The sequence below is a fragment of the Mytilus edulis genome, chromosome 5, assembly GCF_963676685.1.
Source record: "Mytilus edulis chromosome 5, xbMytEdul2.2, whole genome shotgun sequence".
NCBI classification, from domain to species: domain Eukaryota; kingdom Metazoa; phylum Mollusca; class Bivalvia; order Mytilida; family Mytilidae; genus Mytilus; species Mytilus edulis.
Window position 1 is genome coordinate 32663904 of NC_092348.1, and position 25581 is coordinate 32689484.

Here is a 25581-nt window from a genome sequence, read left to right on the forward strand (position 1 = left end):
CCGTTTTTTTTTCTAAAGTGAATATTTTCGAAGGGTTAAATATTTCGCAGTGGTGTCTTGGCATGGCTTTGTTTGGACTTGTTTGTTTGCTTTTTGGCCTTGAAGGTTTCAATCTAATTAAAATATAGATCTCCGATTTCGTTATACTACGTTACTACATATGAGGTAACGTAGTATTACGAAATCGGAGATCTATATTTTAATTAGATTGTGAATGTTTGTCCCTAATATTTTATTAACTGTGCATTTGCATTCAGATATCGCAGATCAAATTTATTTGTACATAGTGTATTAATGTACGTTTTTTGATTGAGTTAAGCCTGCCAATTGATATTTTATCTTGTGTTTTTCTATGTTGTGATGTTATGCTATTGTTTCAGAAAAAGGGAGAAGGTTTGGATCCATTAAAACGTTTAATCCCGCTGCAAATGTTTGCACCTGTCCTAAGTCAGGAATCTGATGTACAGTAGTTGTCGTTTGTTTATGTTATTTATACGTGTTTCTCGTTTCTCGTTTTTTTAAATTTTATATAGATTAGACCGTTGGTTTCCCCGTTTGAATGGTTTTACACTAGTAATTTTTGGGCCCTTTATAGCTTGTTGTTCGGTGTGAGCCAAGGCTCCGTGTTGAAGGCCGTACATTGACCTATAATGGTTTACTTTTTTTAAATTGTTATTTGGATGGAGAGTTGTCTCATTGGCACTCACACCACATCTTCCTATATCTAATTAGAACCTTTGAAGCGGATGCCATCATCTAGATCCCGTGAGTACAGCTATCCCCATGTAATTGATACACTTTACAGGTCCTGTCCCAATGGAAGACGAAGCGATCATGCACAAAGAAAATTGAAGATCTGGAAACAAAGAATTTCTCGAGTGACTTTGCCTTTTGGGGTATGTTGAAACATTATTTGGCTATCTCCTCTTAGAATGGTTAATTAAATATAGCTACAATTTAAATGACACTGAAGATGAATAGTTATAGGATGGCATAGAGTTATTTACATTATATCTATAAAGTTTTTTTCTATTTCCCTTGTCGAATTTTCTCATGTATTGATGCAAGTTCCTTTAATATTTCAATGTTTGAAGGTCCACTGATTTACACAACTTCTTTTGGCGAATCTTCACAGGAGCCTGGAGGGTGTAGTTATTTTGTTTTATTGATGTTTTGTTTACTTATTTTCAAAAAGAGGCATTGGAAATGTTCTTTTCAACATAAAATAAAATGCTTTGCTGAGCGAAGCCTGATACGACCGCAGAGGTTGAACCCTGAACAGTTGGGGCAAATTTGGACACAATATTTAGGCTTGATACTGTCTGAAATTATTGTCCAGAGACCAATGTGTCTTCGGACAACGACGCCGACGCCGTCTACGACTTCATACCTTTATACAACAGGTGCGTTTGACCAAGGATTTGTATAGTTTGTCTTACTATACAAATCCTTGGTTTGACTGTAATCTTGATTAACTTGAATTTTCAGTTATCTTTCTGAAAGGTCGGTGATTCTCTCAAACCTCCTTCATGGATGAAATAGCCAACAGTGCTGAAAGTGGCAATCAATCAATCAATCAATCAATATATCATATACATATATACAAATACCTTAAACATATATACAAATACCTTATACATATATACAAATACCTTATAATTAATTAAAATTTAACTGTTGAGAGTGGAGAAATATCGTAATACACGAGTTACAGTGGTGGAATCTGTTTCTCTAATGATTTTTATCCTTCCTTTTCAAAGAATGGAGGAAAGTTATGTACTTTTGATGTAACGTCATCAGGCATGGTTGCCTTTTTTCATGACGTCAGAACAAGAAAATTCAGAAGAAAGCAAGAAAATTTAATGTCACAATTAAATTTCAAACAATTCTTTGCAGAGAACAGATTTTTCACTAGTGAGGAGAAATATTTTTCTCACACCGGTCAGGAAATGTGAAAATAGCACAAAATTAGAGAAATACATATATACAAATACCTTATACATTATACTGATCGGTAAGTAGTACCTGTTAAAGGGGTATTAGATGTTGAATTCATGTTAACTGATTTGACTCAAAATTTCATATGGATTACAAACATACCAAAATGTTTATTCAAATTACAAAAAGTCTAAAATAAACATTTAACAATGCATATACTTGATAATATCTATTAAAATTTCTTGTGTATTTTTGTCAAGACGTCATTTATAAATTAACCACCAAGGGGACCTCAGAAGACTGCCAACGGTCATATTATCAAATATAAACAGATAACAACCAAATGCAATGGGATTTTTCTAGGTCTGTTTGATTTCATATTGATGGTTATAATCATAGTTGTTTACTTGTATAAGAATGATTTTTTTAAGGATCTGAATGCATGGTTCATCCTTGTTTTACTTTATATGTTGACAATTTTTTTCCTTTTAATAGCTGAATACATGTGTAACCTATCACCAGTTTGAGGTCAAATTATTGACTTGCAAGTGAATAATTAATCAGTGATATTTCTCGACTTTGTTTTATGAAATTGAAACATCTTGGTTGCTAAAATCATAATGCAACTTTATTAGAATAGCAATAAAATCGAAGAAAAACAGATACATTTTATTGTCCAGTATGCATATGTTAAGAGTTATGCAAATTTGTGAATTGTTTAAATAAATCACAGATAATTGTAACTTAAGTTATGGACTAATTACAGATGATTATAACAGATTTCAATTTCTTGTCGTTTCTTTAAAAGAAAATACATCTTGTTAATCCTTAATCTTTGAAATGTACTTTACAGTGTACTGTTATGCAGCGTAGATTAAAAGTACTTATAGATAATTAATATCAACATTTCTATATATTTACCTACTATTGAGTTCAAGAATTGTGTACTAAGTTGAATTATTAAGTGTCTTTTCAATTGTGTGGTTCAAAAATAAGGTATGAACTATAATCAATTAAGATATGTTATTTTCCAATCTATCAAGGACCACATCTCAGACACATTAAAAGTTGAAAATGTCATTATTGACCTTTGACCTCCATTCGGTAGTCACTAGCATTGGTTGAACTGAATTTATTTATAGTATGGAAACAACATAATATGTCATTTTTAAATGTCAAGGACAATAACTCCTGAACAGTAAAGGTGAAGGTGAAAATTATCAATATCGAAAAACTGACCTCAATTTTGTCACCAGTAACAACATATAAAATATTTGAAAAGCATTGGTTGAGCAGTTAATACGTTATTGCACAGAACCTGCCCATTACTCCACTAAATTAATAACTGGATTTTTCCTTTAAAGGAAGTCTTCAATAATATGGAGGTCTTAAATAGAAGAAGGCTGAATTTACAGCTGAAAATGCAGTAGTAACCAATATTTTCCACAAATGTTAGTCTATTTTAAGTTACTATAACCTTGACATTTGAAATGGTGACCTCAAAATTATAACGATATCTGCAATAAAAGAAGGATGAGGTCTATGAGACATTTTACAACAAACCTACAGAGGACATCTCAAGTGCAAAAAATAAATCTGAGGCTTATTACAGAATAAGATGAGGGGGTCTGCCACACACAAAATCATGCCCTAGTTTACAGTAAAAAAGAAATAATGTCTGAGGACATGAATGCCCCCAGTGTCATAAAATTTGCATGTGGCAGACTAAAGTAAGAGTGCAGAAACAGATGGACAAGGGTCACACTGAATGCTCCCTGTCACTTACATAGGGGGGGGGGCATAAAAATCACACCATATTACCAAATAAAATATAAATGTTCTTTGCTTTGGGTTTTTCTATCCAATAAAATACAAAGAATCTTATTCTGATTTTTTTATTCATGAAAAAAATAATGACAACATATAGAAATCCTACTGAAAAGTATAACATGCTGTTTAATGTAAAGACATGTCATAGATAGCACTAAATTCTTATTAACAGTGTTCATTTTAAACAACAATATCAAAATTAAAGCTAATGTTCATATTCATTTTATAAAAAACAATGAGAAGACATTTTGGGACCCAAAAAAATCTGGTTTTGATTTTTGAAATATGTCTACAAACTGGTTAACTCGTACAATAGATACTTAGTACTATAAAGTGGCAGAATTGTAAATAAATATACTTTGACCATGCATTTTATGAATTTGAGAGTAAGAGAATATTTGTACTTGGCATCTGTTTCCAAAATTATTTGCACCAAAATTTTTCATATCAGTTTATTTTTATAAAGATTTTATTAATAGTAATTTTTTCAAATTATCAGAAAAAAAAACAGTCACTTCTTAGGCTTTCAATTAATGATTCCATTATACAAAAATGCATGGATGTTTAAAAAGAAAGGTATATGGTCAAATGCACACCAAATTATTGCCTTTTCTTAAATAACTTGGCTTAACAATGAATATATAATAATGGTGTGCAGTTGCAGAGAATACATAAATTTGTTGTTATGTTCACAAAAATATCTTTCATAGATTTAAGAAAATAAAACATGGAACAATCTTGTGTTTTATTTCAATACTTCTACTTCACAATTTGTGACTTGAAAACCAACAACAACTTATGTTGCCAAATCACATACTGTAAATTTTGAAATTATTGTGTGCATTTACTATTGCTATTTTGGACTTATGTCTGATTTGAATTATAGCGATAATAAGAAAAATGCTTTTTAATTCATATAAAAAATTTAAATATGCAAGTTTAAATTATTGCAATTTTAACTCTGTCACATTTTTCGCAATAATAAAATCATTGCAATTATTTTTGAATTTATCGTACTCCAATATCAAACAGTTATAGTTTGTATGTCTCGGGTAAAGCTCTGAAAGTTTTATAAATAGACAACAGAAGCTATCATGACTGCTTGACTGCTCTTATGTTGGGTCGTTGTTTTTTTGACATATTCACCCTTTCCATTCACACTTTTATGTAAAAATATAGTATAAAAAGTAAAATCACAAAAATACTGAACTCAGAGGAAAATCAATTCGGAAAGTCCATAATTACATGGCAAAATCAAATAACAAAACGCATCAAAAACGAATGGACAAGAACTGTCATATTCCTGACTTGGTACAGGCATTTTCAAATGTAGAAAATGGTGGATTGAACCTGGTTTTATAGCTAGCTAAACCTCTCACTTGTATGACAGTCTGTATAAATACAGACAATTTTATGGAACCAAATGACTTATGGTAAACAATATGTATTTTATGTAATGCATGCCTATAAAAAGTTAACAACAGATCTTTATAATAATTTGAGATTATCATCCAAAAGGATATATATTTAAATTGAATAAGAGAAACATGAATAACTATACTGAGGATTCATTTATTTTCATGGGTATTAATTTTTGTGGATTAAGGAAAACTTGCATTTTCATGGATATTTTATGTTGTGGTTTTGCTTATATCTGCATTTAGCTTAAAAAAAATTGTAATTCGTTGAACATTTGAATTTGTGGTTCACCTGTATCCTAAAAACCAAATAAAATTGGTATCCAGCAAATAATAATGAATCCACACCTATTGAAAATGAAAACATTTTTCACGTAAGAACATTTTTTTTTCTCATTTGATTTTTTCCATATAAACGAGATTAGTCAAATTGACCTTGACCCTGATTTGGCACTGTGATCCTATAGTGTCAAAGAGGATTGTCAGCCTATTAAAGTGAATCAGTCAAAATACCTAAATAAAGTAATATTTACACATATAAACACACAAATCTGCACATTAACAGAAATGAATCATAATCTTCAATCCTTGTTCTCTAAACACCTCAAATTGGCCATGGTTAAAATACTGTAATATACTGTAAAATAGTGTAATACATATATAATTCATAATTTTCATTTGTTGGTGATATAAACCAGACCCGAAGCCAGGAATTTCCAAGGGGGGGTTCGTTGGACTCATGAACTCAACTTTAAGTCACAATTTGAACAAAACGTTGACTTTAACAGTGCTTATTTGATTTCAAGGGGGGGGGGTCGTCCGAACCCCCCTGACTACGGGTATGTAAACTTTCCTAATTAATCAATGACTTACAAAATAATTTATCAGAGTAAAACTTGTCATGATCACCAATGGTAAATTTATGTAGTAAATTTAATAGAAAAGTATATACACACAATGTATAAACATTTGCATCAATGACCTATAAAACTGAAATAGCACATATATACTACATAAATCAAGGATTTGTTTAGTACACAAATCCTTCCATAAATGATACATTAAAATTGTGAATATGAAATACTTCAGGTGAATGTTGTTAAAATTAATGCAAATGCCCATCAATTTACTTTCAAGTACTATTTGATATCAAATAAAAACAATTAGCAAAAACTATATTTACATTAACATTTATACTCTAAAGCACTAAATTTCAAACAAATAACAAAAAACATTAGCAGTGTTATATAAATAAATATATAGAAAAAAAGAGATTTAGAAAAAGAAGTATTATCTTTTGCAGCACTTATCATGATAACAGAAAAATATACAACTAAGATTACATTTTGAAACAAATTTATCTTTTTTTTTGTAGCAAATTAATCCACTGAAGGTTAAATTCTAAGCTTTTATTGAGGTAATTACATCTCACAAAACAGTTGCACCCTATGCGACACATGGCACTAATGACAGTTGTAAGTTGTAAGTAAATCTCCCAAAACAAATGTATAACTTGATACTATTATGTCAGTACAAAAAAAGGTTTCACATTCAAAAAATTAACATTGCTGGCTATGTTTGTTAACATTATGGTTAACTTAATATTGTTTGAAACATTTCAAATCATTACTCTTTACTATGGTTAACATCTGTAATTCAAGACACTATATAAATCTAATCGTTTTTTTCTAATGTTAAAATAAATCTCTGATGATGGAAATTATAGCAGCACTTTTCTGATGTAATGGCTCCTGTCAAGTTCTTTACAAAAAAAATTACAATCTGCATTTCACATAACAAGATAATATTAATTATAAATACTTTCATGTTTGACATAGAAACATATCAAAATACACAGCAGTAAGGTATAAACAATTGCTTTTGTCTTATGTTCCCAATTTTTATACAGCGGAAACATGTTAAGTTCTATTATGCTATTTGTGCATGTGCAGAATCTGTACAAACTAAAATCATGAATTCACTTACAGCGGAAATATGTAAAGTTCTATTATGCTATTTATACATGTGCAGAATATGTACAAATTAAAATTGTGAATTCACACGTCTTATTATGAACTGGTTTCTTCTATGACCTGGTACCTGGTTGACTTTAATTGGTATTCACTTGTATGTAGACAAGAACTGTTCATGAAAAGTCCTAAATCTTTCCAACATTTCTTTCAACTTTTCTACAGGAGGCAAGATTGTGGTCCTAAAAAAATTATTTAAGTAAACAAATAAATAATAACTACACTCTTTACTGGCATATTTTCTAAAAAAAGTTATTTTTGCATATGCATGTGTTTTTCTTTTTTTCTTTCCAGATATGGTGCTTTGGTTTAGCATATATTAGCATTGACATACCTTATTTTCCTACTTCAGTGACTTAAAAAAAAATCTTTAATCAGTTTTTGAAGTGAATTGTTTGAAGAGAAAAAGTGACAAAGATCCCCAATATCAAATTTTATATATATTTCCTTCGGACTTCACAACAGAATTAGACACGAGATCGAAATTTTAAATTTAAAATTTTTATTTGCTGATTTTTTAATGAAAGTATTATTTTTTGCACAAAGGATTAATTGGTTGAGATAGGGATTACATACTGTAGCATAAGTTTACCTAAAATGGTATGTGCCAGGTCTCTGACCAAATCCTGATCCAGGGACAACACATATACCTGTCTTTTCTAACAACTCAAAACAATACATTACATCAGCTGGTACACCTCGTTTCTGAAACAGAAAGTCAAACAATAATTCTTATATCATTTGCATATCTATAAATACTTGAATTGGATTGGTCAATTAGAATTTTTCTCTTGGTTTACACTTAGATAAACCATGTTTCTGAAACTACTTTCGTAATCTATTCATGCACGATACACATTCAGGCTTGCAGGGATACTGGGATTTTCAGCAAATTGTCATTATACAACAATTGCATAACAGTTGTTTCTATCTTAATGTATATATATAAAAAAAAGAAATAAAATAAATGCACAAAAGATTTGAAAATATATAAAAATAAAATTTAAATAAAATTCTGCGAAATTTCATGAAGGATTTGGCGAATTTACGTCATGGCAAAACACGACGTCATACGAATGAAAATGTTCAAGGGAAAGACTATTTCGTTACGTGTACGCTTCAAATTCAGATAATATTTAATTAAAATGAAGTTTTCTTAGGTAGGTGCTATTTCATTTTAGATTCTGTTGCATTTGTCGGATATTTATTGTTTTTAGAAATTCAAGATGGCGGCGTACTCCTTAGTTACGACATGCCATTGTGCTTTTGATGGTAAATATAGCAGCCATCAAACCTGAGCATCAAACAAATAATGTAAATTAATAATCGTGTATGTTTGGCTGAAGAATTATAAGGATTAAACACATTTTTTCAAGACGTTATTGATGTGTAAACCAGGGCGATTAACTCACAAACTGAATAAAAGTCCACAGGACTTTTATGTTAAGTTTGTGAGTTAATCTCGCCCCGGTTTACACATCAATAACCTCTAGAAAAAATGTGTTTAATCCTATAATACATAACATCTGCTGGTACACCTCATTTCTGAAAACAGAAAGTCAAAACAAATCATCACATCATCTGGTACACCTCATTTTTGAAAACAAAGTAACAAATCATCACATCAGCTGGTACACCTCATTTCTGAAACAGAAAGTCAAAACAATACATCAAATCAGCTGAGGCCACATTTAAAAGAATATCTGTTTCCCCTCCCCCGGGTCTACCCTTTGTAAACAGACCAGGAAGGCAGGTTCTTTTTTTTTTTTTTAACTGGATGTGATTGTCATAGCATGGTCACATGAATGGTTTGACTTGTCCAGTCCAGGCCACTTATCAGTTGTTTGTGCTCAATTTGAGTGTATTTATTTAGATTATCAATCATTCTGCTTTCAAGCACTTTCCAAAAATAGAAACAAATTATTTTCAGGAAAAAAATAATTTCGATTTTTTTGTGGAAAATAATTTTTTGACCCGGGGGCTTACTTTTGACCCGGGTGGGGGGAGGGGAAACAAACATATTTTTAATTTTGGCCTGATGTAATGTTTGACCTCAGGTCAACCAGTGTAACTCATTAGAAGAACTAAATGGGGAATTTGTATGGGACACAGATGATGCACCCACTTGCATATCATTTAAATTTTTCCATTTTTAAAGGGGCATAACTCTTAAATGGTTAAAGTGAAGCTACCAAAAATTCAAACTTGATCTGTTAGTTTCATAAAATTTGGTTGAGGCAAACTAAAGTTAGAGAATGGAAACCAAATCTGGGACTTACAGACGGACAAGGGTAAAACCTAATGCCCCCTTTGCTTCAGTGGGGACATAAAAAACCAACTCAGAATTTGAGTATGTATTCATAAAATATTTGACATCTTAACATACTTTAGCCTTAACAAGAACTGTATCAGATAAACAAACATTTATATACATATTCAAGCTTTTTGTTACCTTCTAAAGGTATATAGAATTATGGAAATACATAAACTGCATGAGATGTTACAGAGATAACTAGATATTTACCTTGGCTTCTTCTATAGCAGCTGGAGGCATATTAATTTGTGGAAAAGCATACATAGCACCTTGAACAACATTACATGACATTCTGTCCATTGAATTAAATGTCTCAGTCACCATTTTGGCCTTTTCAATTAGATCTCCTAAGACTTGTTCTTTTTCCTTTTTGAAGAAATTGCAAGCATATTCAAATTATGTGCATACTTGAAAAAAATGGTCTCAATGAAACCTGTAATATTAAATTAATCTAAATTAACATATATCTTGTGATAAACACATGACTGGAAAGACCATTTTTCAAATTTTTAAGAACCGTAACTCCTGAACAGGATAAGTGAAAATCGCCATTATTTAACTTGACCTCCATTTTGTCATCAGTAACAACATATTTAAATTTGAAAAGCTGTGGTTGAACGGTTTATGAGTAAATACACGGACACGACTGAAAACCCCATTTTTCAATCTTTCAAGAACCATAACTCCTGAACAGTATAAGTCAAAATCGTCACTATTGAACTTGACCTCCATTCTGTTGTCAGTAACAACATATTAAAATTTTAAAAGCTTTGGTTGAATAATTCATGAGTAAACGCACAGACAACATTTGGCTGCCAACCACCAGACCACGGCTCACGGTACATCCCCAAATCAATAACCAACATTTTTGTCGGAAATCCGGTTAATAAAAGAATTCCTAGACTTCTCACTAATATGTTCTATTTCATCTGCACTTTTTTCAGGTGTTTTCCACACTTAAAGACTTGTAAAGTTCATATAGTGTGTGAAACTTAATTAATTTGACATGCATGATGTTAGGTTACTTGAACCATTACTTACTTTCAGAAAAAGTGGATATGAAGGTTCACTTGATGTTGGAGGGTTGACAACAACATCCATTGCAGCCTACAATAAACATTAAAAGTTAAGAAATTATACTCATTCATTGCATCTATGATTAGGATCAGTTGTTTATGTATCCACATCAATATATGACTAAAGTATTCATTGTATTTTTTTTAATTTGTTGATAATGACATCATCTAATACTCAAAACATGGAAAGAAAGTTTTTTTGTATTTTGTACATACATCTAAAAATGATAGCAAATTTTTTATAAAATTAAATGAAAATGTTTTGGACATTTCTTAGGTCATAAGATTATCAAAATAATAGGTAATACTGTAAATTCCGAAAAGATTTAGAGGTTTTTATCAATATACATAATGCAACTCATTGATTATCGCAATATTGAGAAATAACATTCTAATATCTGGAACATATACCTGTAAGTAGTTTACCTCAATTCACAATAATTTAACTTGCAGTCTTGTTCATTCTTTCAAAATCATGATAATAAATGCATGCAATAATTTCTGAATTTACTATATTCACTTATTGGGAATTGAAAAAAAAGATATTGAGAAAAAGGAAATACAAATTTGTCATGACGTCTTTCAAGTCATAACAAGCTTTACGTTTTCAAGATAAAGAAGATATAATTATGATTCTGGTAGCTGTAAGGTAAATGTACCTGTCCAGAAACAGATGAACATAGTTTAGCAGAAATGGACTTCAGCAGCTGAACTTTAACATCTGGGTCGAGGTTAATAGCTTCACAATATCCTCCACGGAAACCACACCTGAAAGATGAAGAATATTTTACAACGATTCATTTAGAAAATCAAAATCTTATAAGGAGCCCATATCATATATTATTTTCTCGCTTGAGCAGGTACAGCAAAGTGAGAAAAGCAATTGAGTTGAGATGACCAATGATAATCTGTTTATCGCTATTTTACATATGACGATGTTGTCTATTTCATGTCTATTTCATAAGCAATGCCAAATGCCCCCTTAGTTCTAGCGATAATTTTTATATCACTTGACTACTTTGAGAAAGGAAATTATAGGTCAGTAAAATGAAAGCAAAATTTCGTAAAATAGCGATAATGCATCACACGGTATAGCGGGTTATTTTCGTGGGGTGTAAATTTTCGCGGAAAGAACAAAACCACCAAAATAAATTCCACAAATTAAAAAGTGTACATGCAAAGGTATTGATAAAAGTTTTGAATCGCCAAAATAATAATCGCCAAAATATTTCATATACCTTATTCAATGAAAATCGTCAAATTTTACACCCAAGAAAATAACCCGCTATATGTTATGTCAACCAACGTAATGCTTGTCCTTTCAAATCAAACGGATCATAAAGAGTACATAGCAAAAATTGCAAAATATGTTTTCATATGTTTAACATATGGTTTCCAAAACAGTCGATTAGTCATATATTTCAGACATTTATGGACATTTACATTTTTACCGGACATTGTCCGTCTGGGATAAGCATGAACCAGACATCTACTTTTTAGTGTTCAAGGCTTTCTTAAGAGACTGTCATTTTAACATTATTCGCAATGTTTTTGACCCAACCTTTTGCCTTAAACAGCCACACATTTCCATTCATAAAGGTGACATGATGATAAATTACTATCAAAACAACCTCTTATACCTTCTCATTTTAATCAAGGGTAATTAGTTGAAATCTACCTGTTAAGGTGACAGGTAAACTATTTTGTACTGGACATTATATAAATTGTTCAGTCTATTCAAAGTTATTTTCTTACTTTTTTGCGGTTTGCAACTAATTCATTTAGTCCAAAAGATTTAAATTATGAGAAATTCGTTTATAAACTTGATTTGATTACAAATTTTAAAAGGTTTATAATGAAAAATCGTCAGAACCACATGGTTTGAACTAGTAGACTTGTGCACATGTGTGCAGTTAGGAAATTTAATTAAGCATCCAATTTGCTAAAATTATCATTGATACCTGTATCTAACGTTCATTTGGTGTATTTTGTTGAAGAAATAACGCGGAAAGAGCTTCTCATACTCTGTCATGCTTTGAAAACATACACAGATTTTATGTATCTGTCTCTGGTCCATGTTTTACCATTGTAAAGTCAACATCCGGTATTAGGAAAATGTAATTTAAAAACAAAAATAAAGTGTTTCACAAAGTTTAAGGCAGGTATTTGTACACAGATGTTGCACACTTCAAATGATGCACTGCCAATTTTACAGTTTAAGTAAAAAAATCGAATTATATCAAAGTAAAGTTTTATACTGTTTTTTTTTCCTTTTCAATCATTGGGAAGGCCAACTGATTACCATAATTACCTTTTTTAGTCCTAAGGGATTAACAATAACATCAGATATAAAAAGTTCCAGCTGGCTCAAATATATTTTGGAAGTCGTGGTTTATATGTTTTTCATATATTTGAAAACTTATGTAAACATATGTTCAGGCCAAATATGAAAACATATGTTTTTGAACATAGGGAAAACATTTAAAAAACAAGTTTGCAATTTTTCCTGTGTATGAAGATGACAGCACTATTTCATTAAAATAAAAAGACATACAGAGAACATTTGAATTTTCTAAATTACAGACTTTGCAGATTTTATATAAACATAAACATTGAACTATTAGACTTTTATTTTATTTGGCAAAGAGGCAAGGGATTAATAACTTACTCGCCCATATATCCTTTTGATGTGGACATAAATGAGGCCAGCTCAATGTCCTGATATTCTGGTCCCATCTCTGTCAATACCTTTTTAAAGGAATGGAATGCTGATCCTTTGGCATATACATTGTGTTGATAAACCTACAAAATGTCAATAAATGTCAATTTTATAATCATTATTTCAACAACAAAATATTATTAAAAGTATATGTTATTGAACCTGTTTTTAGTAACAGTGTTTTGCAAACTTTTTCCTTTTATACATCAGTCTTCAAATTTATCTTTAATGTAAGATAAAATAATATAAATGTCTTTTGTTTATACAAATTTCCTCAAAAACATTGCATCCTCTCTCGTGTCACAAATCTACATTAACTATTTGAGAGACAGTTGGCAGATACTACATCATGGACATTAAGATTCTATTGTTTTTTCTTGCACGACGAAAGAGGCTGATCAGAATTTTGTATGTAAAGAAAGACTACTTGAATAAAATAATATCACATCTCCTTATTTAACTGAAAACCAAATTAAAGAACCTTAGTGAGCACGCTCACATACCCCACGTCCCCACATTGTCATTGGAGAAATTAATTAAGTATAAGAAAAAAAAATTGTATAAGAAAAAATATTGAATAATAATTTCCTGTCAATATACATAGTATGTCCTTATTATCTACAAACTTTCATGAAATTCTGTTGTGTGGTTTGAGAGGAGTTGCGATGACAAACTGTTGCAGTAGTACATTAAAGTAAATAAGTTCAAAGGGGCGTAACTCCTAGAAAAAAAATTGAATCGCAATTTCCCGTCGATATGCACAACTACATAGTAAGTCCTTATTATCTGAAAAGGTTTCGTGAAATTCTGTTGTGTGGTTTGAGAGGAGTTGCGATGACAAACTGTTGCAGTAGTACATTAAAGTAAATAAGTTCAAAGGGGCGTAACTCCTAGAAAAAAAATTGAATCGCAATTTCCCGTCGATATGCACAACTACATAGTATGTCCTTATTATCTGAAAAGGTTTCGTGAAATTCTGTTGTGTGGTTTGAGAGGAGTTGCGATGACAAGAAACAGGACTGACGGACTGACGGACGGACTGACGGACAGGTCAATATATACCCTCCGCAACTTCGTTGCGTGGGGTATAATAAAATGAAATAAAGAACAGAGTTCTTATGTCCCCTGCATTGCACATATTTTATCTATCCAAGGGGAAATAACTAAAAAATCTTTATTTTTCTAATTTTACAAATATCTTTATTAAAAGAAATGAAGACTTGAAAAAAATACAATGCAATTTTCAATATATTTAATATATTCAAGGGGTATATTTTTTTCAAAAATAATTGATCAGCACTGATTATCCAACTTGTCTTGAGACATAGCTGATATAAACCTGTGAAAATAAGTTTCTTAAAACTCTGGCATCAATTGAAAATATAAGAGTGATACTGATAACAATGCAATATCCTATATAATAATCAACATTTTCCAAAGAACATGAGTTCAACAATTTTCCATATAAGTGATATTTCTAAGGGACATGGCATGTGACGTCACAAATGCCAAGTTTTCATATTTCTGACAAACGAAATGCAACTATACAAAAGAACTTAATGAAATACCATACAAAACACACAAAAAAATACAATAAAAAAAATATTTTTAAAACAACAGCACGCAAATTGTAAGGTAACCCAGGTTCCTCGGATGAGTAATTGAGCAGTTCTTTAAAAGCTTTTAAAACAAGACAAAAGTAGAACTGAAGGTAACCCAGGTGCTAGGGATCAGAAAGCAGTTTATATATACTCTCCTGTTGAAATATATGATAAAGCGTATAAAACATGGCAAAATCTGTATCACATGCAGTATCACCCTCGACCAATATCATCCCTCGGGCCTAAAGGCCCTCTGGCTGATATTGGTATCTCGGGATAATATAGCATATGATACAGATTTTGCCATGTATTATTCTCTATAATATAAGTTTCAAAAAATTCTGGCAAGAAAAGTACATATGAGAGTGCTTACAATTCAATTTTCTTAATTAATAAGTATTATTTCCAAGGGGCAAGACTTTTTTTATATAGTTTATCATCACTGATTTTCGAACTTGTCCAATACATAGCTGATATAAACCAATGATATAAGATTCATAAAATAATAGTAAAAAAATGTATACATAATTACCAAAGCAATTTTCCATATAATTAATTTTTCCAAGGGACATGACTCTTTAAAAAATAGTTGATTAACACTGATTTTCTAACTTGTCAAATATAAACCTATGATATAGTTTTGTTAAAAATCTTACAAGAATTGTATTTGTGATAGCACTGTCAAAACCGGACTGATCCCAGTATTTGTTTGTCAATAATAGCAACAATGGCAAGTGCTATTTCTGCATACCAAAACGAGTAAAAATGCAAAACTGATCTGGGGATCAAAATAGCTTCTCAGCTATTCCACTTTTTCTATACATCCTTGGATTACAAAAGTTTGAAGTTTGGGATTGACCTTTCTTGGTGAAAGTAAATCCAGAAAAGAGCTTTGAATGCACATAAAATGTAATTTTCTCTTTAATACTCCTATTACCTGACCAAATTAAATTTCTTTATCCTAATGTTAATGGTTTCCTATACCATAGAGTAAAATATTTCCTTACAGCATGTTTTGCATTTGTCTGCAATAAAGCCTCGAGTAAAGTTTTAAAAAAAGTTATGAAAAATGTATTTGATTAAACCTACCTCATCGGCCATCAAGACTAGATTTTCTTCTTTGGCAAATTGAATAACATTTTCTATATTTTCTCTAGATAGCACCTGGCCTGAAAAATAGATAAAATATAGTGCACAAATGTTTATTCTGATAAATTAATGGGGAGCTGTATAACAATAACTAGTCTACAAAAAACTGGAGAAAAAATTCTACAGTCAAATTTGCCAGAGGAACCTTGAAAGTCAGTTAAGTCATTAATTAATATGATTAACAAGGATTTATTCAGGTTAAAGATTTATGTACTAAACGCAATTCAAAAACATCTTCGGGGAAAAGTTTTCCATAATCAATATGAGGGTGGTAATGGGGATACCTTCATGACGAATAACGGTAAAAAATCTTGCCAAAAGACATTTACGGTAATTTTTGGTGGATGAAGATTAAATGTACACCTTCTTTTAGACGATAGAATAATCCAATGATTTTGACGAATCACGTTAATTTTTTTTCAAAAAATATCGGAAACGATAATTATTTGAGACCTTTGAAGAATCATGATAAGAATATTTTGATTAATCACAGTATTTTTTTTATCAATTTAACACTAACAGTAGCCGAAAATGACCATTTGACGCCTGACATTAAAAGGCATTACTACCCTCTAATATGTATTGACTTATAAATTGGGAAAAGAAACATTTACTGTTAACATGTTAATAGAAAGACTGGTTTTATTATTTTCAGGCAACTTTAGGTCTCTTTTTTAATGTGTGCATTTTCTTGTTCTTATGTAGATAAGCCAATTGGTTTTCCTGTTTAGATGGTTTTTCAATAGTCATTTTGAGGCCCTTTATAGCTGGCTGTTCGGTGTGAGCAAAGGCTCCATGTTGAAAGCAGTACTTTGACATATAATTGTTTGCTTTTTTACACATTGTGACTTGGATGGAGAGTTGTCTCATTGGCACTCATATCACATCTTTTTATTTCTACTTAAATCTATTTTACTTTTGTATTTTTTTAACTGTCAAATTCAATCTTTACCTGTAGGATTTCCAGGGTTTATAACACATAGAACTCTAGGTACACAGTGAGATCTTGCTTCTTGTATGGAACGTTTAAGTTCAGGTATGTCTAATGACCAATTGTTATCTTCATTTAAGTAATAATTGATCTGCAAAAAACAAACTTTTATAAAGAGCATGAATGAGAAAATATACTGAGTGCCAATGAAAACGCAACACTTTTGTTTTTGAAAAAAATCTTAAAGTTTTTATTTTATTTATATTAGAACTTTATATAGTTGGTTGAAAATGACTTTTGAGACAATTGTCGACGATTTTACGGTTGAGTGATTTTTGGAACAAATGCGAAGTAAGGGTTATTTTGAACGGACATTAACCGAGTTCACCGCTTTTCAACATACGCACCATTTTCACGATTTTGTCATTTAAAGCTTAGCTAATGTCATGAATTTTCCCGCCCCTATTGTTAAGAAACTGCAATAAACATCTGAGTAAATGCCAGGACTTTCTGACAACCAGCGACATGCAGTTTTGGGCATGATCCAATGAAGCCTTTCACAGCATACAATTACGAGAAGACTGAAGTTGTAGCGTCTACAATAACACCAATCATCCACAAATTCAACCAAAATGGATCATTTAATGATAAGTCACATCCCGGGGTACAAAACGCAAAGAAACGCTCAGCAAGACCGATACATTTGGTCTTTAACATATCCGATATCGACTCTGATGGCTGTCCAAAGGTCACGAGAGTTCAATGGTGGTCACGGTAGAACCTTTGGAGCAGTTTCAGTAAAGCACCATTTGCGCAGAAATTGTTAAAGAGCACCACAGTCTTTCCTTAGTGTAATCTGAACGGCCGTTTGGCGTAAACATTGAGTTCTGTAGACCAAAAATCATGCATTATGTATCAAATAACCGTCAGTGGTGGTTACATAGACATTTAGCACCCGCCTTGGCCAAAAGTCATGCTTTTCGTCGGATTTTAGTCCGATCGAGCAAATTTTGCATCAGATTTGACATGGTTTAGATGATGAAAACCACAACCAATATCATAAAGTCAGCTTGAGTTTTCTTTGCGGGACAAGTGGAGAAACATTCCTCGGGATTACATTAAACGCCCAGGATGATCAATTCCACGGCGTTGTCGAGATTGCGCTGCACCACGGGGTTGGAACATTTTTTGTTATGACTGTGAGTTGATGATTCGACATTGGATGTTTCGTTTACCTATTGCGCCTGAAAGATGACAAGGAAACATTTTTGTTTGATATCGATCTATTGTTAAAATTGTTAATTTTCAAGAACAATTTATTTTGAAAGATTATCATTTCTAATATAAATTTTATTTTTGAAAAACAAAGTGTTGCGTTTTCATTGGCACTCAGTATATGAATACAAAATATGAGAGAATTTCAAAATGGGGATTTTAATGTCTTTTCACACAAAGTTCGGGCATTTAAGCAGTACTTCTTCGGCAGTTGCTACATTTTTTGGTAAATCGTGTTGATATAATTGTTGTAATAAATTTAAAATACATGTAGTACCTATGTTGTGCATAAAAATATTCATCTATTATGCAGGACAAGCATTATACTCAGCTATTATAGTGGTTGTGTGGAGGGGAGTGTAGTACTTACAGGACAAGCATTGTACTCAGCTATAGTTGCTGTATAGAGGGGGTACTGTGGTATTGGTATCATAACTCCTGCTCTTTTGTTTCCTCCTTCACCAGTCATACATAGTTTCATGATGGTCTGTGGAAAAAAAAAAAATATTCACGATAACAGTGTTTTTAAAAAGAATCAATATTGATATTGCTGAAAATATAGCTTGTAAATGTCTCAAATATTATGAACAATAAGAAAAAAAGTCACAAGACAAAAATGTCATAAACAAAAACATTGTAAACATTTAACTTTCATAGAAAAAAGAGACTCTGTTGCTTCATTAAACATAAACGGTCATCTATCCATACCTTGATACCATCACTTGCTCCAGTGCAGAGGAATATATTATCAGGATTACAAGGATGACCATCTCTGTTTGTAATATAAGCTGCTATGTCTTCTCTTATAACCCTCACACCTGAACTGTCACTATAAGCACCTAAAATAGAAAAACAAATTGGACTTTTATATACATTTATCTATCAGATGGAAATATTGGGATGACCATGTCTTTAAGTAACATATCAAAACTATTTCTTAGCTTTTCTCATCCAACCAATGTACAAAAACTACTAACAAATTATAAAATAACATTTAAAGTTGTGCAAAAAGATATTAATTCTCCATCATCATGGACATCGAGTGAGACACCAATATCAAAGTTTTTAGCAACCACATGATAGTTAACCAACATATCAGGGTGAGAAGGAATATTTGATGTGATATACATACCTATACTTTGGCCCCCACAGCCTGATAATATACGTTTTGCTCTACTTTTAGCATCTGCTGGATATTTTGGATCATCCATTAACCTATCTGGATCGGTACATATTGCAACAACCTGGAATTATGTGTAAAATGTCAAGCATCTTGAACAAAATATGTGTCATGGGTATAAATAATTTTTTTAATTTAATATAGGAATCTTAAGGATTTCGCTATATTTTTTTATAAATACACTTTATCATATACTTAAAAGAAAAATTAAATTAAAAAATGGGGTCACCGTTCATTTAAGCTCACAATTTGCATCTGAAAGAAGCATACATTTTTGTCAATGTCTTTTTTCTGTTGAAGTAATAGGAGAAATAGAGGTAATATCGAAATAAAAAAAGAACTAAATTACAGAAATCGCTTTAAATTTTATAATTATTTAGTTTATATACAGCTTATTTGAAAACAATGATAAAAATTATAGGTCACCGATGAATTAAAAAAGAGATTTCAATTTTAATGCCAAAAAATGTCATATTTGCACCAAAGGGAGATAATTTGGAGCCTTATAAATGATATAAACATTTTAAAAGTTATCTGGGGCCAAACCGAATCTATTTTTGTGGTTAATTTTTGTACCATAGCATAAAGTAATAACTAATAGTGTAATAAATAAAATGTGTAATGAAAAAAACAATTGTTTAATTTTTTGCTGAAATCTTTGTACCCGCGAGCCTCCTTAACATGAAAATATATACATGTATGTAAGGAAGCAAGTGTTAAAAAAGAAAAGAAAGCAAGTTTCCTGTATTTCATTAATTCATAACCCTTCGTAATAGTATACTGTAAATTCAGAAATTATTGTGATGTTTTTATTATTGCTAAAAAGGTGACAGGGTTATAACCGAAATAAAATAAACTAGCATTTTGAAGTTTTTGATATAAATAAAACAAGATTTTTCTCAATATTGCAAAAATTCAATTCCTTATAACAAATGCTCACAATAATTTCTGAATTTACAGTGTTTGATGTGGTTAAAAGATAGCTCTTGCTGGAAATTCTGTGTTTCAGCAGTAAAATGAAGATAAGAAATGTATAATAACCAATTACTCATTCAGCGTGTTCAGTTAGGACACATTTAACTATAAAAAAGGAAGATGTGGCATGATTGCCAATGAGACAACTCTCCGCAAGAGACCAAAATAACACGGAAATTTATAAACAACTATATATTGTGGACAGTTGTCTCATTGGCAATCATACCCCATCTTCTTTTTTATATATATACTAGGTCATGGGTTTTTTTTTTAAACAATAACATGAATAAGGCAATCCTTTATCTGTTTACAGAGTAAATGTCTGAGAAAAAACAAACAGTGGTTATTTTCAAACAGCATGACAATCAGTGGGGTTTTTTCCTAGGACAATGCTTTATATATTTACCTGTCTCAGGAAGGTCAGGGGCTTTTGACCAGTTGCATGACAATCCCCAATATTGGCCCTAATAACATCAGAAAATGGTTTACTCTTACCCTGAAAATAAATAATAGATATATTTTTAAGCACTTTGATTTGTAAAGTTTTCAGATACCCAGATTCTCACTGAGGCTTTTTGAAGGCAAGTCCAGGAACTTGGTTTTTTTTTATCATGGTCCATTCATTGCCAACATTGGAAAATGAAATTTTATTTAAATATAATTTATAATTTCTGTCTCTACATGCTACATGTATATAACAAAATAGAGCAAGGAAATAGCATCAAATTTAGATTATTTCTAAACTTTTGTTTCAAGATGATTTGTGTGCTGAGCTCTGTTGATACATCATTTTTCAATTTTGATGCATTTGTGGACTGATCCCCAGTTAGTGAAACAATGAGATCAAACAGATTTGTTGAGTCTAGCTAGGACTCATTGACTCACCTTAGTGAAACCCTACATGTTAGTATTTTTTGTTTAGTCTGTTGTCTTGAGAAGACAAAATTTGACAAATAGACCTACATGTACTATAAATGGGAAAATCTTTTTGGTCTCATATAAATAGACATCAACCATTTGTCAACTGTATCTTGTATCAGACTATAGTGCCTTTAAATGTCAGGTGTATTTGTGGTAGACTAGGAAACAGGTGTGATGTGAGCTTTAGCTATGAGCTAGGGACAAAAATTTCTCTGATTGAATCAATGTATTTACATGAAAAAACTAACGTTTGGGAAGGAGATCTAAACAAAATTTTGTTAATCCGATTGGAACGGTTAATTTTCATTGTACTCTAGGGATCATTATTTGTCTATCAGCTGTTCCCCTAGTGTTTCTGTACTTGTTATCATAAGAATACAGATTTACTTCATAGCTGATAGCCTTCATATGACTACTGCCTTAGATCAGTGGTACCAGAAAACATTATGTTAATAAGGATAATTAGCTATAAACAGTTACAGCAGAGACATATAAATACAGAGATTGGCAACTTATCGTTACGGCTATTAACCAGCGGCCAACTTCACGCGTGTGCACGAGATTTCTCGAGAGTAGACAATTCGCCAAATTATCCGCCATATTGATTATTTACAAACAGAAATAATGTACAGAAAACAACCAAATTATAATAAAATACAATCTATATCAACACAATCTAGTTAAGAATAACTTAAATTTATATAGAGGCATAGTTTATTTGTAATTTTAAGCTTTCTTTAGTAATAGTTAATAAAATTATAGGCGAATTTATATCCCGATTCAAGAAGCCCAAATTTTAGATTCAGTACTCGATAAGGCTCCCGACTTTTGGAACAAAAATAAATAAAACTAAGCAATATTTCGAGGTTGTGCTTGTTTGAACAATGACATATAAGGTTTATAAAACGGTTTCTTCTATTATAGTTGGACTAGAATAATCCTGAATAAAACGAGCGTTGGATATAACAAAACTACCTGAATGGTCTCAAAATGGCTTCCCGAAGTCACTATTTAGCACAATTTCGAAAATTAAAGCAATGATAATTTAAATTACTAAACGCATGTTAATGTTCTTGTTGTTAAGCTCCATTGATTCAAGTTTTAATGTTGGTAATTAAAAATCTTGATCATGGTAATAAAACTGTTTATAATTTGACACCTATTAATAAGTAAACATCCTGTAAGGTACATGAAGTAAAGATCAAACATGTTAGGTTATCAGTAGCTGTATGATTCTTCCACTTAATAAGTTAGTAACTCATGTAATTAAACCACTTGGACATGCAGAAATGTCACCTGTTGTTAACAAATTGATGAAGTCTTTCTAGATTAATTATTAAACATCATAAACAAGGTAGTGTGAACCCCTGGTGTTAAAACTTGAAACTTTTTATCACAGTGTAAAGTATCCCAACATATCTTGTCAAGTTGCTATGCATTATAAATGTATATTTTTGTTTGTTTGAAGAAGGAAATATCTTTTTGCAATTGCAGAGACATATATGCACCACGAAGCCATTTAAATTAAGTACCATTTAGCCACTTTGACATTTTGTTTTCATAACAATAATTCAATCTTGGCGGAATTGATGATTCTTAAAGTTTTTTCTTAGGGAAGTATTACAAAATTAACATAGCATGCATGGACAGGACCTTTAATACTTTTAAAGGACATGTACTTTTGCATATTCTTTTTTTTTAACAAATGCGTCTTTGGCAAATGGATGAAGAAAAAAATAACATTTTCGCCTAAATTACCTTTCAATTGTTTTCCATGTTGTCTTGAAGTGTGTTCACGGAACCCAGAGATAGATTTCAGAATCTTGTCACAGTCAGGACATTTGTAACCATCAGTAGCAGTAACATATATGCACTTAAACTCTTGTCAATTTCCTTGACCTTTTTTTTTGGGGGGGGGGGGGAGGGGTGCACACCTATCGCTTGAACAAAGTCGTCGGATCACTATCTACAATTGGGTCAGTGTCTGTGTTTTCCCCTAACAATATATCTAAAATTAAATCGTCGTCCCATAATAAAAATCTGTCTTGGACATCGTGAATATCACAACAACCACCAAGCATCAATTTTAATATAGATATAAATATTGAGATGAAAGTTAATTTTAAAAAGGGAAATTTCGCTTGCTGACATCTTCGACATCACACTGTTATTTCCTGTAAAGGTAATAATTTTCCACATACACACCTAATCATGGGACCCCCTAATTAACAGACCGATTAATGCTACATGTATACAGTGTCATTATTATTCAACTACGAATTTGTTTACGATACAAGATTTTAATTCTGAAAGTCTTTGTTCTAGTCCTTAATACAAAGAAAAACAACAGGGTGTTCCGAGTGATTATTATCGATTGTCTAGACTACCGCTAATCTCGTTATCATATGATTAGAGGATGCTGGGTACGAGTTTACACGCGTGAAGTCAGCGAGATTTCCAAGTCGCTAATCTCTTTAGTATACATGTCTCTGGTTACAGTTATGCTAGGGAAAGCCTAAACCAGAGACAGAAGTTATAAAGATGTATAAACTATTCTATTTCAGAAATGTATAGCAGTTTGATCTATTGTTACATGTAAGCAGCATACATGTATCATGACATTATTCTAGAAGACAGTGGTTGCTTTGAAAGAAAACTTGAATGTACATGTACTGTCAGAGACAAGAATCTTACAAATGTTAACTCCAAAGAAGCTTACAGCTTTTAGTTCTTGCTCTATTTCTGCAGCACGAATAACAATAGGCCCTCTAACTGCATATTCCATGTTTTTGACAAATGGATTAATGTTGTCAGTTGACAAAACCTTTGACCTTGTTTGGACAAGGTTTACACGTCCGTGTTCTTTTGACCATTTAACATGACTACAAATAGTATGCAACCTTTGTCGTGCGCTCCTCATTTTGGTTTTCACTTCAAAAGTCCCGTCAATAACAAGTTTTGCTGTTGCAGTGTTGGTTGAAGCAGTTTGAACTGGAAATCCAATTATGAAAGAAGTATTTTTTCAAGGGAGACAATTCAAACAACAATGTTAAAATTATCCAACAGAAACGAGTCCGGTGTGGAGTTCCGGAAATTTGATAGATAAACTTTTCCGACACAAATGTGATTATTTGTCTTTATATATCATACATTTAGTCTTCCGTAATAGCAATTTGGATGTTTAACTTCCAATAAACGACCTAAATCCTCGTAGCCGATTCCTTTCAGGATTTATTTTCAGAATTTCATTTTATAGGCACTAACTGCTTTGAAAGGGGCTTGATTTTTCATTATTAACGAGAAACTTTTTTCGACGTAGGGAGCATAGGCGGATCCAGGGGGGGGCTGGGGGGGCCCGGCCCCCCCCCTTTCGTGGGAAAAATTTGGTTGATTATATAGGGAATCATTGAAGCATGACTGGAGCGCCCCCCCTTTTAGGTCAGTCAGCGGGCCCCCTCTTAGGAAAAGTTCTGGATCCGCCACTGGGGAGCTACCATTTGATTTTGATTTGATGGTGGTGGTGGTAATGGGGGAGGGCGCCAGGATGAGGTTGAAAAAAAGCAGAACAGGAGTTTTGTGTAAAACAAAATGACAGAATAAGACACAAAAAATAGACAGGATGACAATTTCTGTATAAAAAAAATCAGGATACACTAATAAAAAAGGCACTGGCTACGGTAACATGGAAATGTAACAATAATAAAAATATTATTGTTACATTGGAGACTAAATGCCGGAATGCAAAGTCGGATAAGGAACCGATTAATTACGAATGTAACAATACTTATTGGAGGCTACGGTTACATTGCGTTATTGTTAGGCTACATGAAAAACAGCAATGTACGCTCGATTTATTAAACTTAAATCGTCTATAGTTTTGTTGCCTTAATCTTGCATATGTACGAAATAATACTTGTAATCATGAATGATGAATAATAAATATTATCGATTAACAAATGGTGTTTAAATTGTTTTTTTTTTTTAACGTAAAATGGTCACGTTTGGTGTTTTAAAGATACTACTTTAGATAAGTAGTGCCAAAGGCGAAAATATAGTCCAATGGTTTGTTGTTGAGAACTCGGGCTGAGTGTTCACTTTGAGGTAAGTCATTTTAACCTATAAACGAATATCAATGGGTCATAATATGCATGCGAGATTTTAATTACATTCGTAATTCAAAGTTTGAATTGACACAGACCAAGTGTCCAACTTTTTCTCTCCATC

General features: G+C 31.7%; 1 protein-coding gene across 2 annotated transcripts; it reads right to left on the reverse strand.

The window, feature by feature from the left end:
• Positions 1-6953: 6953 nt before the first annotated feature.
• LOC139523466 (alanine aminotransferase 1-like) lies at positions 6954-24402 on the reverse strand. Of its 2 annotated transcripts, XM_071317525.1 has the most exons (13): positions 24077-24402; positions 20843-20932; positions 19414-19525; positions 18990-19120; positions 18652-18768; positions 17028-17157; positions 16016-16095; positions 13275-13408; positions 11266-11374; positions 10572-10637; positions 9741-9896; positions 7809-7921; positions 6954-7398 (listed from the first exon to the last, which is right to left on the reverse strand). In XM_071317525.1, exons 1-13 carry the CDS (start codon positions 24275-24277, stop codon positions 7308-7310), a joined length of 1530 nt encoding a protein of 509 aa, XP_071173626.1. In that variant the 5' UTR covers positions 24278-24402; the 3' UTR covers positions 6954-7307. The 2 variants fall into 2 exon arrangements, with proteins under 2 accessions (XP_071173626.1, XP_071173627.1); XM_071317526.1 differs by lacking the exons at positions 6954-7398; positions 7809-7921 and adding an exon at positions 8833-8860 and having other exon boundaries at positions 24077-24392.
• Between the last annotated feature and the right edge of the window lie 1179 nt (positions 24403-25581).